This window comes from Thamnophis sirtalis, unplaced genomic scaffold (genome assembly GCF_051295495.1).
Source record: "Thamnophis sirtalis isolate CommonGarterSnake01/CBP01778 unplaced genomic scaffold, rThaSir2_p1.2 scaffold_11, whole genome shotgun sequence".
Lineage (NCBI taxonomy): Eukaryota > Metazoa > Chordata > Lepidosauria > Squamata > Natricidae > Thamnophis > Thamnophis sirtalis.
The window spans coordinates 70,066,380-70,084,857 of NW_028261391.1; the positions used below are offsets into that span (position 1 = coordinate 70,066,380).

At 37.6% G+C, this 18,478-nt stretch overlaps 1 protein-coding gene across 24 annotated transcripts in view; it reads left to right on the forward strand.

Annotated features, from left to right (window-relative positions):
* Positions 1-18,478, forward strand: part of JAKMIP3 (Janus kinase and microtubule interacting protein 3) — a 105,448-nt gene that overhangs the window by 60,115 nt on the left and 26,855 nt on the right. For 11 of the 24 annotated variants that reach the window (XM_087725994.1, XM_087725993.1, XM_087726001.1 and 8 more), the window contains 7 exons: positions 8,260-8,475; positions 9,836-9,955; positions 13,896-14,042; positions 14,603-14,734; positions 15,809-15,844; positions 16,576-16,635; positions 18,240-18,368. In XM_087725994.1, coding sequence (XP_087582120.1) covers positions 8,260-8,475; positions 9,836-9,955; positions 13,896-14,042; positions 14,603-14,734; positions 15,809-15,844; positions 16,576-16,635; positions 18,240-18,368 — 840 coding nt within the window. The remainder of the gene's footprint in view (positions 1-8,259; positions 8,476-9,835; positions 9,956-13,895; positions 14,043-14,602; positions 14,735-15,808; positions 15,845-16,575; positions 16,636-18,239; positions 18,369-18,478) is intronic. The other 13 variants (XM_087725998.1, XM_087726000.1, XM_087726012.1 and 10 more) reach the window with 4 other exon arrangements.

The following is an 18,478-nucleotide window of genomic DNA, read 5'->3' on the forward strand; positions in this document are numbered from 1 at the left end:
CTCAGAGCTACCCGTTGTAGGATGGCCTCCTGACAAGGATTTTAATAGATAGCAATTCAGAAACTCTAGATCGTTCGATGCTTTGTTGAAATCTCTCTTCCCCAAAGCTTTTTTTCCTTTTTTTAAATTAGTTTTGCTTTCTTGTTCTCAACCTGCTTGAGAATTTCTTTTGAACTTCTCTTTAGGAGTAGCAGAAACAGAAAACGTCTTTTGTTTTGAACGTGGAAAAAAGCATTTCGTGGTGTGTGAGGATGACCTTAGAAGACATGAGTAGGAGCCTAACAGTGGTCATGCAAAAGGTATCTCGGCCCAAAGAAACAGGAAGAGAATAGGGAGAGTTTCAAAAACGCCCTCCCTGTCTTTCTGGAAAATAAATGCTTTCAAACTTGCAATATTTGGTTACTGTAGCCTTTAAGTAAAGCCGTATGCTTTGTTTCTGGTCCACTTCAAAGGGCTGACAGTTTGCTCAACTCTTCTTGGAGGGCCGCAGTTGAGCAGAACTCAGCCTAGAACAGGAGTATCAAACTCAAGGCCCAAGGGGTGGATCCAGCCCACGGGGTGCTTATATGTGGCCCATGGGGTCACCCTGGAAACAGCAAAGGACCGGCCCACAGGGCCTCTGCCAGGAAAAATGGTGCTGGGGGGGGGCTGCATGCGGGGGCCCAGAGCTCCACTTCCTCTGGCAGAGGGATGCAGCCAGCAGCCAGAGCTGAAAATGGAGCTTGTGAGGCCGTTTTGCTGGCAGAGTCCTTGGGCCACCACAGGTTCCCCCAACACGAGAGACATCAAGTTTGACACCCCTGGCCCAAAATATTTTGGATATCTTGAGTTTTAGGGAGTTTGGAGGATATATGAAGCAAAACTGCATGCCTCCTCCTCCTCCTTCTCCTATCTGCCCATCAGTCTTCCCAGTGCCCCCCTTTCCCAAGCTTCCAACTGGGAAAGGAGGACTGGAAGACTGATTGGTTATGCTGTGTTTCAAGCCGAGGCAGCTAAAGGGAGGGGAGGAATGGGAAGAGGGGGAGTGAGTTGGCTGGATATGTAACAGGAATGATGCAGTGTGAAGGGGGTTAGACTAGATGTCTCCTAAGCTCCTTTCAACTCTGTGATTCTATGATATTGGGCAATTAAAGGCACAAAAAAAAACCCCTCCTTGGTATTTTTTCCCACCAAGACATCTCTGCCCAGGAATACCAGTTTCATGTGAATGTTTTGTGTAGGAAATATTTTGCACACCCCTGGCTCTTTGCAATGTTGCAGCTTACTCCTTTGTCAGAAATGGTGGAGGTTCTCCTGATAAATGTGTTCCTTTCTTTAGAGAGACTTCTCTAATTCAGAAACTTCTTTGAAGGCTCATCCTTCCAATCTGAGAATAGCCCAGTGGGAAGCATCTCCCTCAACACTTTCTGCTATGGTGGTTAACTGAAGCCCAGGAAGGCAGGAAATCTGTTTCCCTCCTTTCCCTTTGGCCACCTTGTAACTAGGCAGGTGCAAAACTTTTGCACTTGGGGGAATTTCACCAATACATTCTTCTGAAAAAAATAATAATCAAAGACAATTCTCTTTAATCAAACTGAACAAGAACTAATAGGAAAAAATGATTCAGTTTTTTGTGGATTTAGATATTCCCATCAGACAAATTTAGGAAAATGGTAAAGGCCAACAGCTCATTTGACAAAAGTGTTACAGCTAACAAACCGCTGGAGAAATGCAACCTATTAGATAAACTATCAGTTTATTAATCAGGCAAGTGGGTGACATTTCATGTTTGTATTAATGACTCCATTCAGTCATAAATCTTGGATTGCTTCCATCTATGAAAATTGTACAGAGAAGTAAGTTTGATGTATGTAAGTTTGATATATTTTAGCGTTTTAGATTAATGCCACAGAAAAAAAAGCAGATAAGCAATTCATGATGCAGTAATTATTTGTAATGTTCTCTCTTTCTCATGTCATCCAGAAACAACATATTAATCAGCTTGCTACTGAATTATTCTAGATTTAATTCATTAAATCATATGATTGAACAATATATGAAACAGATAGGGGATCGCCAGGAATTTTCTATGTTTAACTGCAATTGATCAAAAAAAAAAAATTCCCCCCTGCTGGATTTAGCTTAATTTAAAACAATTTCTTCATACACTGTTTTATACCAAATATGTGCTTTTGCAATGAATATATATATATTGATCATACTTCAATGCAGTTGTCAAGTATGTGCTAATGCTTTATCAAAGCTCTTGAGCTCATTCTAGTTTGCATATTCTGGATAAAAGTTCCTATAGTGCATAATACATTTGGGGGATAAAATACAAAAGAAAGTATGACTTTGAAGATATTTCCTCTTTAATACCACATACAGTCATATCATGTGCATCATCTTATTTCTCTTGCTTCTTTCATCCACGCAACACCTAGACACAAATTAGGAATTGATCAAAGCAAAAAATAAAAAAATACAAAATACACAAAAAAGCATGTGTCCTTCACAAGAGATCCATTTATTTTCAGTTATTTACTGCAAATATCAAGTGAAGTATTAGTTAAGTCTACATAATGAATTGTATTTCTGATTCATCACGCAATATTTTTATTTATTATTTCATAGGCCATTGCTGAAGCCAACTCTACTGTCTCCTTAATTTCCTTTTTCCTGATCAGAAGCAGCATTAGATTGATTTGCCATCATTCTAGGACGCAAGGTCAAAAATTTAAAGAGCAAAATTCACCTAAGGCCGCATGGGAATCTGCCATGCAAGGAAACCGCCAGAAGGGGATTTGTGAAATCACAGGTTTGACTGAGCTGTGCAATATGAGTCCCACATGGTTAAACTTTATCGGGAGCAAGGAAAGATTGTATAATGTCACTTGGTCCTTCATATCAGGAGAAAAAAAATGATGTGTCAGGTAACCCCAAAACATTCAACACAAGAATGTAACTTATTTCAAACATCTTAGTGAGGAATGGGGCTGTCACATCAGATTCTCATACCTATGAATGGTTATTATCATGTCCATACTAGCAATAGCAATAGCAGTTAGACTTATATACCGCTTCATAGGCCTTTCAGCCCTCTCTAATCAGTTTACAGAGTCCTCATTTCACCCACCTCGGAAGGATGGAAGGCTGAGTCAACCTTGAGCCGGTGAGATTTGAACCGCTGAACTGCAGATAACAGTCAGCTGAAGTGGCTGCAGTACAGCACTCTAACCACTGCGCCACCTTGGTACTAGAGGTGGGTTGCAGCTGGTTTGGCCTGGATCCAGTGAACCAGTAGTAGCTGCGGCAGAATGTTCCACCCATCCTCCCGGACGCTTCTACGCATACGCTTGAGCGCCCCTGAACCGGTAGTATCAAAATTGGCAACCCACCATTGGTCCATACAATCCTAAGGTCAGGGTTTAAGGAGCATTGGATACAATCCCTCAATGCTACAATAACCTGGAATATTGCTACCCATCCTCTTTTACACAGATATGCAAACTTGCACGGGAACTTGGGTCACAAAGAATCCACCAACTAAGATACTTTTGCAGATGTGCAGCTCTGTCTATAAATTGTAATATAGCCCAATTTACCAAGGTGGCTCTACACTGGTAGACTGAGATTCATTACTTATAATATGTAACATGGAAAAATAATCTAAAGGCAAAGATTTAGAGAGAGACCCTTGCAATAGAAAACGTTTACATGATTTCTTATGACTTTCATAGGTGTGCTTAGAAAATGGGGAAAAAACGGTAACTCAGTGTTGAAATAATAGAAAATATTTCTAGCTCAGGTTTTAGATTTTGGCGGTGGTTTGCTTTCCAAGCCTGCCACTTAGCTCCCAAACCTCCCAAACCTTTCATCATCAGCAGGTCTTCGGTGAAGCATCTTGTTCTATTCCTCTTTAGTTTACATAGGTCTTGTGTGCTGGTGGGGTCAGTTGGTCGCATCAGGTTGAACATATCAAAAGACCCCAGTCCCCCCCTTCAACAGCATTTGCAAAAGATTTCAAGCCATTGCTAGAAAATAAGGATTATCTGAGGGCTCTTTCAATAGACAGCTAGATAAATCAATTATTGTTTTGGTCTCATCTCATGTGGCGAGATGCCTTCCAAATGACACATTGCCAGTTTTCACAACTTGATCCCTTCCAAATAGGTGGACTACAGCTTCCATCATCTCAAACAAGGGACACGCTGACATCTTGACTAACACGCTTATTTATTTTCTACCGTCTCAGAATTTTAGTTGTTCCTTTATTAATAACCAACTAAAATATACGACAAGGTCTTTGAAAGACAAACCTCTGATGCTACATTCTTGATATACTCCATTAGAATTTTTCCTGCAGAAAATAAGGAAGCTACATGTTAGTCAATAACCGGGGATGGATTTTCTAATAGCTGCGCCCAGGAAAGATTTGATCTTTTATTTTGTACAGAGACGTTTCACATTACAAATACGGCCTTTTCTTTTCTGCACTTTCTGCTGGTATGCGCTATTAACAAAGCCAATGAAGACCATCATGCTATAAGCAACTGGCACAGCATTACGAATTACGTGTTGGTTTTAATGCAGACTGATAAATAATAGCCACAGCTCTGAAAGCCAGCTGAATTAAAACACACATACAAACAGTAGTGAAGATGGCAGAGACTGTAGAGAGAAAAAGAGACAAGGGGGGGGGGGGGAAGACCCATATTTCATAGCACAATGTTTCCATAATTGGCAGCGGTGGAGCTCGCAAGCTGTTTATTAATTAAAATGCAGTCTTGGTAGAGGCAACCTGCTAAATGCGAAGTGGAAGTAGCCATGCTGTTAAGCAAGGCATTTCCTTAAAGATGATTGGTTATTACTCTCATGTATATTCATTGAGTCTGTCTCACAAGTAGGCCTTTTTACTGAAAGTAGGTGGTGAAAATTCTAAGCAAGGCGAGAGATGGACAGCATTGCTTTCCAGAGCAATGAATGAAAGGTGTGGGATACCTTTGGGGGGGAGACAGACCTGAATGCTGATGCAGCCCTCCCAGTGAGTTGTGGGGTTTTTTTTAATCATATGTCTTCTTTGTCTTGAGACTAGTACGGAGCAAATATGTTGCAAGAAAATGTTTGCTTGAATGTGTTTTTTGTATTGGAGTGAATATATTTGTGTCATTTTTCTAACGTGCTCTCTATATTATCTAACTTTTTTAATTTGTGCTCTCATTATTTTAAATAATCCTTTTAATAATCCTATAGTAACCATAGAAAAGGTGTATTGTGTCGTTTTGCTGTGGGTTTTTTTAATGCATAAAATATATAATCCTTTTTCTTTTTGCAGAATTGAAAATATTAATAAGCAATGTCATTGACTGAACGTTTTTGCTTGAAGGACTGAACGTTGTCATTTTTGGGTGTGCATTTCTATTAAAGGGGAAGGCGTGTTGAGATGAATGGAAATTTAGCAGTCTTCTATTATATTTTATTTTAAAAAGCCCTCTTTTATAGTTAGAGCTTTTTAATGCATTTAATGGGAAATGACAAAAGGCAGAGGTTGTAGTAGAGCAACCCAATTGTACCTTTACACGTGGGTAGGTAGGATTTTAATGTGGTCTAAGAAATGTAGGTTTGGGGGAGTAGTGCAATTGCAGTTTAGTTACATTACAGATGTGAAAATAAATTATCCTTCCCTATTCCTTTGTGTACAGTATTTCCTTGGAATGTACTGACTGAATGAGGTTTTATGACTGATGTTTTCTCTAGCGTGATGTAATGGTATGTGGGAATGAGCTGGGGAGATGGAGAAGAAATATCGCCTAGGGAACAGTCTGATAAGAGGGGCCATCGCCCAGAGCCACATAATGGATGCAGAAAGACACTCAGAAGAGACTGTTCTCAGGCTGCAAAAGAGATAATGGGATATTTGTACATCCAGACTTGCAAGATTCTCTTAATGTAACCTTACAATAAAGTAGAATTAGCTCATTTCATTGTGTTTCCTTTTGTTCTCCTTGGGAAGGCCAACAGGTATGTTCAAACAAAATCATAAAGGGAAAACAAAGACAGCATAGCCCAGAGGTGCTTCATAGGGCATGCAGGCAATTTCCACCACTATTGTCATCCATATCCCCCAAAGAAATCGGCCAAAGACCCCTATTTTTTTTTTAAAAAAAATCATGTTTTGTTTGCATTTCACCTGAACAGCATGTTACACATGAAGGGAAAAGAAACTAGCAGAAAACTGAAATTTGTCTAAGTAGAAATGTCCGTGTTGAATAGCAATTCAGGATAAATTGGTCTTACATCTTGACCAGTGGTGGATTTCTATTATTTTTACTACCATTTCACTCATGGATGAGCACACCCTTGCACGCACATGTGATGCTTCTGCGCATTTACAGAAGCGTCCGGGTGGGTGGGCGGAGCGTCCCGCCGCTGCTACTACCAGTTCGCCAGATGCGGGCCGAACCGGCAGCAACGCACCTGTGATCTTGACCCATTAATTGGTGCTTTTCCATCCACAGACACAGTTTGCGTGGGCTTCCCTAGCATTTATAAACGTATCAAGCCAACTTATTTTGTCTTAAATGTAGCTTGTGCTGCTGCCTCTTTAGTTTGTAATCCCTTTTATCCAAAGTTAGAAAAACTAGATTTGGAGGCTGCTCTTAACTAATTAATCCTAGGAAAAAAATATCATGTATGTTGACTCACTATTTTGAAGTCCATAGCTGTTCAATCAAATTTTTCCAGTATCTGCTATAGACATCAGACTATATATATACTACAGTACCTTTTAGGAAAAAGTTCTGTTTTGCTGTCCAGAGAATTGGTTAAGATTCTGCTGGGTTTAAGATCCTGACAAGTAAAAATAGTTTTATATTAGAATTTATGAGAACCTTGAAGAAGTTCCAAAAGGGCTGGAATCTATTGGATGTGTTGTAGCTTGTGAGATTTTGTATCAAGTGTGGGATTGTATTAGATCAAGGGACATAAACTGAACGGGTGCCTCCAAAGCGTGGACATAATTCATTCAGAAGTTTCGATTTTTATCTTTCCCTTACATTTACACTCAGATTGGTGAAGATTTTAAGAATTGGCCCAATATAACAGGAAGACACCAGGTTGGGTAATACTATTTAAAAAGAAAAAATAAGAGGCCTGGCTAAAATTTCTTGCAAATTCATAATGAACTCATGTTTCAGATTCTTTTTTAACCATCCTTAGGTAGTTAGCAAATTAGAATTCTTCCACAGGAGTGGAAATGTTTACCTTAAATGTAGGTTCTCTACATGTATATAGCAAATGTATTTATTTTCTAGGTATATTTGTGGTCTTTTGGGACCTATTTTTAAAAGTGTAAAACTAAATGAATAGGGTTGCAGTAATCATTAGCCAGCATATAGGACCATTGTACTAAATGGTATTACCTGGCTTCTTAAGATAAACAAAGTTCCTTCAATCCTTGAAACTGTAAATTTCAAATAAGACCCTGAACACTGAGGAACATTTTTTTTTATATAATCACTGGCTGCCAGGTAACTACCATTGAAAAGTTGGCATAAACAGCAACACGGGTCTTTGGTGAATTTGAATTCTGTAATGAAATTGACCTAGTGAATGTGCAGATTCAAGCCATGTGGGCTTTTGTAACTGGCACATGAAACATTTGTAAATGCACAAAGTGCATATCCAAGACTTTTGGGGTATCACCCCAGGTGTGACAACAGCGGGTTTATGCCATAATTTTTCAATTTTGGTTTTCAGATCTTGACATTTTGTGATCTCCAGTTCTTTGTCTTCTTTCTACTTTCACCTGGCCTCATCAATTTTCTACACTTTATTTTCAACCACAGTTAAATTTGGTTGTGTTATGAGCCCAAATCTCATCAGTTTCTATTCAGAAATCCCACAATCTGCTCCTTCTTGACTACTTTTTCAACTATATGTTACCACATGTTTCATTACTGTACTGTGTTTCATTACTGGCATAGGATCATTTTTACAGATGTTCCAATGAATCACTTTGGGTGACTTTTTTATGATGATGATGATATGATGATGATGATGATTTATATCTTTAATTATACAATAAAAAGACTTTTATTGCAGCATCCCAAACCTGGTTCTGCTTACCAATAATCGTGGGTTGGAACTCTATAGAACTGAATCCAGGGTTTGCTCACCGCTTTCTGTAACCTAACGTGTTCCCCAAAGCCAGGATGCTGCCAGTTTCCATGGCAACTGAAGAACTGTACCGTTTGTGATTGTATTTTATTCTCCTTGTAGATGGAGGAGATCAAATTTAAAGACAGAGCAGTCTTCGTGCTGGAAAAAGAGTTAGGGGTTCAAGCTGGGCAAACTCAGAGACTTCAACTCCAAAAGGAGGCTTTAGATGAACAGCTGTCCCAGCTCAGAGAGGCCGACCGGCATCTGAGTAGCCCCAAGCGGGAACTTCCTCATCCAAGTGGTGCAGGAGACACTTCAGATCACTCAGGAAGCCCCGTAAGCACTTTCTAGTAGTTTTCCCTAAAACCACCAATTGTGCCAAAATCTTGATGAGTGGCTGCCCAGGCCAGCAAAGTTGGTTTTGATTTGCTTGCTCGCTCGCTTGTCTGTTTTAAAAGCAAGTCGGGGTGAGGAAACCCAACTCAGGTCTCGTCAGATGACATCCTGAGCTTCTGGTTTGCTTTTATTTCGCCAGCTACTTGCCTTTTTTTTTTAAGCAACTGTACCTTCCCTTGAATGTGTGCCTGATCTGACATGGTGAGACTCACAACGCAAACTTACAAGTTAACCTTTTAATAGCTGTCTGCTAGTTTTCATGGAGGCCTACAAATATCTGTAAAAAAGAAAGATGATGGCAAAATGAGTCCTAAGTCTCATGACTAATCCTGAAGGATCGATTGTGCTTTTGATGTTAGTCAATGTTCCAAACTCTAGAGAATAAATGAGATGCCAACTAATGTGCTTTTTCTTCCATACTTTACGATTTCTTACTCCATTCAGTCTAAATTCACCTTTTATCTTGGCTTTTGACGTAACTATGCCATCTCTTCCAGCTTCTGTGTTAATTTGCTAACTACAGATTTTTCTGTCACATTTGTTAAACTTTTCTTTGTTGAATCTCATCAAGATTTCCTTTGTATTGCTGCTTAATTTGACCTATAGATATTTTTTTTTCAAATATTGTCAACCCTTTTGCCCAAAGCCTCTCCTGCACCTGTTGAATGAAGAATCCTAGCCCTGTTGAGTTTCCTTGGTTCTTAGAGGCTCATGTTTGCTTGAAGCAAAGGGTCACACATGAAGCATTCCAAGTAGATTAAAATTGCTACTAAATAGGAACGCAGGAAGGAAATGCTACTATAACTAAATTGCTTTTTGTTCAAAATAAACGAAGTTGCCTATTCTTATATCTATATTTAAGTGACCCATGTCAGTACTCTGTTAAATTCACAGCTCCATGGGAACCAAATGGATACAGTGGTTTGTTGCACACACTTAATACAAGTTATATGTCAGTATTAATAAATATATTATCATAGGAAAAGGATACACGACACATCTAAAGTTCTCAATTCAACAGTGGCATAAATATGAAACACAGTAGTAATTCTCAGTCATCTATTTCACATCCCAAAGCCACACTTGTTAGTCTGTGTTTATTTACACATTTTGTTTTCATTTGCCTCTTGCATAATAGTTTCTTTCTTAATTTCTGTTAGTCTCATCTTTTAGTATTAAGGTGCAGATTTTTAGAATTAGTAATGGATGGAATCTGACAAGGAAGAAGGTGGGAATTGGTAGAAAGTTCTAAAAAGAGTTTTCTTGTTGAACAGTTATTTGCAGTTGCTTTTTGTTTTAGGAACAGCAGTTGGACGAAAGAGATGCTCGGCGTTTCCAACTTAAAATAGCCGAATTAAGCTCCATCATCAGGAAACTCGAAGATCGGAATGCGTTACTGTCAGAGGAACGAAATGAACTTGTAAGAAATCATGTGCTTTTAATTTATTTTTATTTTTTTTAAGAAAACCCTATTTGGCTAACTGTTGCTCTGTAGGAGAAAGTTAGTCTCTTGGCTCTGGAAGTCAAAAATTAGGAGGATTTGGATAGCATCTTTTTAGATTGAATTTTATGAAAAGGTATAAAAAATTTTGTACTTATGTCTTTTAATAAAATTTGTTAGTCTGAAAAGAGGCACCCGGCCTTCTGGTTCCTTTTTGACTAAGTCAATGAAGGGATTAATATACTGTGGAAGCACAACAAGGTGACAATTGACCAAGTATACTCACCCGAGGAAGGGTAAATTTAAACAGACCTAGACATTCCTAGGATTAAAATAACTCCACTCAATCAGTTGGATGGTAGGGGAAAAAAAGTCTATCCCAGTTAAGGTGTTTTATATACTTTGTCCTCCAAGAAAAAGAGATGGAGAGGAAAAAAAATGCCTGAAAAATCAAGCCAATGAATATTATGGACTATGCTTCTGCCATCTCTGTGCATTTCCCTGTTGATAGTAGTAAAGAAGGACTGGGATGGGATGGGAAAATATGACTGTTCAAATCTTGCTTAATCTCTCAATGGACTTTTATACCATCATTCATAAAGCCATTGGGTGAGTCCATTAATGAGGGACATTTACACACAGTTGAGTCAGTTGCATGGAGTTCCACTTTCTCGTGAAGATGTGGATTGTAATTTGGGACTCATGGCTTCACTCTCAGCTCCTGCTTGAAGGACAAGTGGCAGTGATAACTAGGAGGCCTTCGTACTGATTCATCTTGTTCACTTCCTTTGTGATTTGCAATGTGCTCTACCTGGAGCTGCTGTTGGAGACAAGCCAGAAACTGCATTTTGCCCAGAATACAGAAGCTTGTGCATTTACAGCCATTAGTATTTGTCCCTATGAATTACTTTTCCTAATAAATAAATTATTTGATTTTTTTTATATAAATGCAATTAGATATTTATTTAAACAAATATTTCATTTAAATATCCCACTAGGCAAGGCAAGGCGAGCAGATTCTATGCTGGATCTGATTTGGATGCCATCATTCATCCTTTGACTTCTAAACCTGTAATTTAAAAAAAAAACTTCTAATTTATGGTTTATCACTTCTTGCATATAATATATTCTATCTGTATCATTAATTTAGATATACATATATAATTTAATCATGATTTGCCAATTGCCCGGAAAAAGAGGTTAAAAATGAAGTTTTGCAATAAATTGACTCTTGAATTAATTTAACCAATTATTCACCGAAACAGAGTTATAGACTGCTTTAAAAAAACGTATTTGGTAATGGTAAGTTCATACTTATTTTATAAAGATATTTCAAATTTGGGAGGAAACAGAATAACAGAGTTGGAAGGGACCTTGAAGGTCTTCTAGTCTAACTCCCTGCTCAAGCAGAAAACACTATATAATTTCAGACAAATTATTGTCCATTCTCTTCTTAAGAACTTCCAGTGTTGGAGCATTCACAACTTCTGGAGGCAAGTTCTGTTGCTGATTAATTGTTCTAACTATCAGGAAATTTCTCCTTAGTTCTAAGTTACTTCTCTCCTTGATTAGTTTCCACCCATTGCTTCTTGCCCTGCCTTCAGGTGCTTTGGAGAATTGCTTGACTCCCTCTTCTTTGGGGCAGCCCCTGAGATTTTGGAACATTGCTGTCATGTCACCCCTAGTCCTTCTTTTCATTAAACCAGACATACCCAATTCCTGCAACCATTTTTCGTATAGTTTTAATCATCCAGCGGAGGAAAGGAATAATGACGTCATTGAGATATAATTTTGATTGCTGTGGTTTGTTTCATTGACTTTTTCAATTTGCAGCCACAACTTAGAGATAGTTAAATACATTTACATCCAGCCAACCATTCCTTAATGCAACTCTCTTCAAACCGACAAATTACACAGATGACATTTTCTTCCCGTATCTGAATAAAATTCCATTTAAAGGCTAGTTAATGGCATCTGTGGGGGTAAGATTTATTTTTCATAGAGCTAATGCAATAAACCATAGTGGCATATATGGACAGGGGAGACAGAATACATTTATAGAGGTCATTAAAGCAGCAGATCAGTAGTTAGATCTGGCGCTATTTGTGGGATTTATTTAGTAGAAGAGGCAGCTGAGAAGCTTTCTCTCAGTTCCTTAATGAAATTTTAGCCGTGCAACTGAATATTTTCCCCAACATATTTCACTCCAAAAATAGTGGGAGAACATCTTTCAAATCATATTGGTATTCCTATATCACCCAAATTGATAATTAAGTATGCAGATCATATATTGTTTTGCATACAATTATGAGTTCCATCTTAGGAATCAAGTAAATCCAAACACCAAACACCTAGTGGATGGAAGGGAGGGAGGGAGGGAGAAAAGAAGGAAGGGGGGAGGGAGGGTACAATTAAACATTTTGGGATCATTTCAACATATCTTTTCATTGATTGTATGCTTTGGAAAAGTGAAAACATAAACCTAAATGTGTACATTTGAATCTGCTAATATGTATTAGGTTTGAAAACAGTATAAGGCAGCCTTTCGGCGAATATGCTACTCAAAAAATCTATACAATTTCCAGAGAAGATGTTATTTGCAGCGGTCCAACACATCTGGTGGGAAACAGATCAGGAAAGGCTGATAGGAGGTTGCATCGTGATTGTAGTCTAACTGCTACTGATTCAGTGGTCACTTCTGTTACGATTTTTAGAATATTTATGTTTAAAAAATTTCAAGAGTATAGAAGCTGTTGCCCATGAATCAATATGTTCAAGTACACATAGCTGGTAATACAATAATCTAATGTTTGCCAAAGCATACAGCCTGAAAGAAATGTTACACGCAAATTTACCCTGTGTAAACGATGGTGTGATCATGGTTTTCAGTGAATTTGCCACAGAGCAATAGAGGAGGCTTGAAAAGTGGCATTATTTCCTCACTGCAAATTGATTGCAACCATCTCTATCCAATCAGAAGGGCACAAAATAGGATTTTAATATCCTTTGGGGATGCATGTAGTATTTTAATCAATAACACCCCTAAATCCAATTACAGACCACCTGAAATGTCTCTGAAACAGAGACTTTTAGTATCAATGAAAAGACCGCATGGAGCAAAAACCTAGAGAAAATTCAGAGAAGCTAAAAAAACCTTTCTATGAGCTGAATCCAACCATTATGACCTTCCATAGGACTATGAGGAAAATGAAAAAGCTTGGTGAAATATCAATAATTGTCATCCAAAGCAGTTTTTTTTCCCAACCTAACTCCCTCCAGATGAACTCAGATTGAAAAGCCCAACTGCCGGCAGCTGTGATCATGCAGAGTGCCAGGCTGAGGAAGGTAGAGCTAAAGATTCACAGAAAGACATGTAAGCAGAACCTCTGCTGAAAAGGGGGAAATGTGTTTCTGAGGGCAAAGGGATGTAGAACAAGACTAGAAAGCGGGAAAGAAACATCTTCAAGGAAAAACTAAGTCCAGTTGCCATTTGAAAAAGCATCTTTGGGACTCAAATAGAAGAGCAGCTTAATTCCAAACTCTTACAGGTGTCTTCCACACGTTAAAAGAATTGTGGTTGTTTTGGAACAGCCTCCCATCTGAGATCTGAGGGATTCCCTTTTCAGAGAGCTGTGGAGACCTGACTTTCCCCCCAAGAATTGATTGTGCTAAGCTGGTGGTTGAGCTGCAAGGATTTTGGTTTGGCACCTGGAAGAATTCCTATTTGTTTTTAACCATATTTTAATGGATTGTTGTGAGCCATAGAGAGTCATGATATAAGATAGGCTGCCAAACAGGTCTTTCAATAAAATTAAGTCACTTTGGTTAGCAATAGCATCCCTTATGAATGCATTGGATTTTGTACGGCAGCTGCACTTACACAGCTATGTAAATATTTTTTTGTTTCTCTACTTTTCAGGTGAAACGTGTAAGAGAATCTGAGAGCCAGTACAAACCACTGCTTGACAAAAATAAACGTCTCAGTAGGAAAAATGAGGACTTATCCCACACCTTACGTCGTATGGAAAACAAACTCAAATTTGTAACGCAAGAGAACTTAGAAATGGTGAGTTCTTGTACAAATGAATATCAGGTCACTACAGAGTTCATTAGTGATAGGTTCTGAGTTTTAAATTAAAAAAAGAACTTTGAGCAAAATATTATTGCTATCTAAAATTTTGCAAGCCATCTGAATTCCTTGAACCAATTCAATTTTCAACTCTGAACAGCACTTCAGTTTTGATAGTTTTTAAATGTCAAAAAATCAGGTGAACGCTATTCAAAAATGAATCTGAGCACATTCCATCCTACTCAGTTTGATTAAAATGAATAATGCATTCTGGGGAGAAAGTGAATGGAACAAAAAGAAAAAGAGCAAGAACAAATGAAATTCTCCAGTGTTTCTAGGTTTGTTTTATAAAGGTGTACCGGTATATAATATGTAACTCATTGCGCTGACACATTTAATTAAGGACACAGGAACTGTTGCAGTAACTTACTGGGGTCAATTTAAAATAGTGGAAATCATGTGCAGTCAAGCTTAACCAGGTAAGGTAATAGATAAATAAATTCCTATAATAAATAAGTATTCTAGCAATTTCTCGGTGTTTGTTCTGTTCCTTTTAGAGGCAAAGAGTGAGGACGATAAGAAGACCAAGTTCTTTAAATGATCTTGATCAAAATCAAGATGAAAGGGAAGTTGACTTTTTGCGGTTGCAGATCATGGAGCAGCAGAATATCATAGATGAGCTTTCAAAGGTAACCAAAACTTTTGGTCTCCTTGGCATAACTTTGGCTAGACTGTCTCCTTCTGTGTGGGGGGAAAAATAAGACCTTAACTTAATGTACACAGTATAAGAAGAAAGTTATTAAGCAGTGCTAGACAGAAAGTCGAAAATCTTTCATTCGATAATTCATGTAATATCTAGACAGATGGACAAGATTAAATTTCTGAGCTATATAATTATATTAATTATAACTATATAATTATATTAATTATAACTATATAATTATATTAATTATAACTATATAATTATATTAATTATAACTATATAATTAATTTAAGCTAAATGTGATCATTGTTTTCTCTTGGCAAAAATCTACCTTTCAGATTCAGTAATCAAAAAATGTTCTATTGTATTTCGCTTCACACAGTAAAAGTAAAAGGCATGATTAAACGAAACTGAACACTTAATTCATGTTTCTACATTTGGGATTCGTACAGGGAGATGGAAATTACTTTCCTGCTTTGTGGCATCATAGTACACAATTTTATCTTGCTTGCACTAGAATTAGAATAAGAATTTTTCCAAAATTTGGAGGGTGTGTGCAGTCAATTGCCTCCCCTATCTCTTTTTTTGTTTGAGTTCCATTGAAATGAAATTAATGTATCAGTACATTACTCTGATGTTGCCCAGTTATGTTTGATCACAATTCCTTAAATGCTAGGTACAAGAAGTCATGGGAACTGTGATCTAACATTCAAGAATTTGTCTGTTATCTGAATGAAACTTTCACAAACTTCTTCAAAGACAACCATGGCCTGATAAAAGCTGTAGAACTTTAGGATTAGAGTTCTTTAAATCCAGAGTTACTATTGGGTGGAGGGCCCTTCTGCTAAACATTAGATATTTTGGTATTTGGATTCCCAGGTGGCATAGCTGTTGATCATCCAGACAGGTCTAAATATCTAATTAATAATTTAAGAGTTATATCTAAAGCCAATTGCACAATAACTAGATGCCCAAAAGTATGTGGATGAAAAGGAAATGAGGATATTCAAAATCTTTATTACCATCATAGCAACTTTTTATTTTAATTCTTTCAAACTAGACTCTAGAAACTGCCGGCTACGTGAAGAGTGTAATCGTAAGTAACATTCACATTTCATTTTGATTTTCATATATGCTTCTCTGTGTTCTACCTGGGATTATTTAGCTATAGATATTTAATGATATTACGTATTAATAGCAAAATAATTTATTCTAATTACTAACACAGATATGAGCCACAGAATTTCCTCCAAGGTGGTAGGAAAGTAAACCAAGGACACATTGTGTTCCTAAAGTCTGAGGATCACATTTTTCACTTCAGGGGAAGGGGTTTGGGGGGGGGGGTTGCTATGTTCTGATTTGCACCATAAATTATCCGTACAATTTGATTGCCAAACTCATTCCTCATTTCACACCTTCTATAAAGGCTCAGTGGTTAAGACACTGAGCTTATCGATCAGAAAGATCGGCAGTTCAGCAGTTCGAATCCCTAGCGCCGCATAACGGAGTGAGCTCCCGTCACTTGTCCCAGCTTCTGCCAACCTAGCAGTTCTAAAGCATGTAAAAATGCAAGTAGAAAAATAGGAACCACTTTTGGTGGGAAGGGAACAGCGTTCCATGCACCTTCGGCATTTAGTCATGCCGGCCACATGACCACGGAGACGTCTTCGGACAGTGCTGGCTCTTTGGTTTTGAAATGGAGATGAGCACCTTCCACTAAAGTCAGGAACAACTAGCACATACATATATGCGAGGTGAACCTTTACCTTATAAACATGTTTCATATGCAGAGCTCAAACTATTGTTTGTTCTTTTCTTCCTTGTCAGGAGCGTGACAAGCTTTTAAGATACAAGAAACAAAGGAAGAAATTTGCAAAATTTCCCAAGGTAAGCGAATAATGTAAAAAAAAAGTCTTATTTGGGGGCAAGTATTATGAAAAATTTGATGGAACAGTGAAAGACACCATTTGGCTGAGCATCTGGATTCCCACAGATTTATCCAGAAGCTTTTGAGAAATGTATAAACAGAGTGAGAATGTAGATCTTTCCCTACAATTAATTCACACCTTCACCTGCCCTTCAAAACTACATTAATTCAATCTAAACACGAAGATGTTTATTAAAATAGTATCACCAAAGGGACCTCCGTCATGAATTCAGGTTCAGCTCTAATATAAAATTATGCCAACAAATGCCATTAAGAATGTCAAAAAAATTACTGATAAATTATTCCAATATTTAAATTAATTCAAACTGCACCTTCTCTAAAATCTTCTAAATAAAATTTACAGAGAGGCAGATACTATAACTTAAATTTTAAAAGCTCAGTTGAAGGACGTGAAGACAAACTGGTTTTCAGAGCAGAATGCTGAAAAATCTCTCCACCACCCGTAAAAAAATTACTTTTTGAATTAAAATGTCACTGATTGTGATTCACTTGCAGGTGGGTGAATAGGAAAGTGATGACTCGGCATATGAATCTGTCAGTCTTTATTCCAGAACATCTGGCAGCAGCTTCTTGGACGGTGGAAGATCTCAGCAAACCTTTGCTGTTTCCCCAATATTTCTTCTTAAAGTTCAGAAGCTTAAACATCTCCCAATAGTGCATCACAGCAAAGTTAATTTCAAGGAATTTCTACTTGCTTTCTTATCTTGACTTTGGCAACTTATAACAGACATGTAAAGGCTTTATGAGTTGACATTAAGGCATCTTTCGGAAACCTGACAGACTCGACTAAAATAAACATTTTCTTCTTTGCTCATTTGGAGTTGGGTTTTTTAATGAAAATCAAGTAGGGATATTTCCCTCTTCCTCCATGAGTTCAATAGTTCTAACTCTTTAGAATACCAGAAATTTTGGGTTTTCTTGGTAAACTATAATCTAGTTTCTCATATTTTCAGTCAATATCTGTTCTCCTGTTACCTTTTTAAAGACACCTTAAATCCTTCCATAGAGCTTTTTCATCCCTACAAGTCTCTAAATTGATTATTTTGCAAAACCTTCCATTCTGACTCTCTCCTTCCTCCACCCATTCCTTCTTAGCTCATATCCCCTCCTTTCATCCCTTTTTAAAGCTATTCTTCCTAAACCTCTTTATCATTGTGAAGGTCCATATAAAGATTTTTTTTCCAGCTCACACTCCATTTCTTTATGCATTGGGGGAATACGCATAGATGATAGCACCAATTTTTATCCCACAATAGATTAAATATCAAGTTTACTATCATTTGTGATGATTCTACACTGAGATTATAGAAGATTTATGCTGGCTCAACAGCAGCTTTGGTATCCATTAATTTGTACTTGATGGATAATCATTACTTATTCTGCTGCCTCATTTATATGGCAGATCTGATAAACTACTATATAATGAGAAAAGTGCTGAGATTCATAAATAGCAAGAAGGAAATCTAATTATTCCTTATGTCAGTTATGCTTAACATCTTTGCAACTTTGGCTTCTTTGTACTTACACATTGTCATTTGGTCAGAAGCCAGTGGTGGAAACATTTTTTGGGTACGATGAAGAAACATCTCTTGAATCGGATGGCTCTTCAATCTCATATCAAACGGATCGAACAGATCAAACTCCTTGCACGCCAGACGATGACCTGGAAGAGGTAATTTATGATATGCATAATGTTCAAGCAAGAGTTTATGCTTAAAGAGATATTATATGGAATGTAATTAAATGTATTCCTTTTTTTAGTAGTAATGATATAAACTTTGC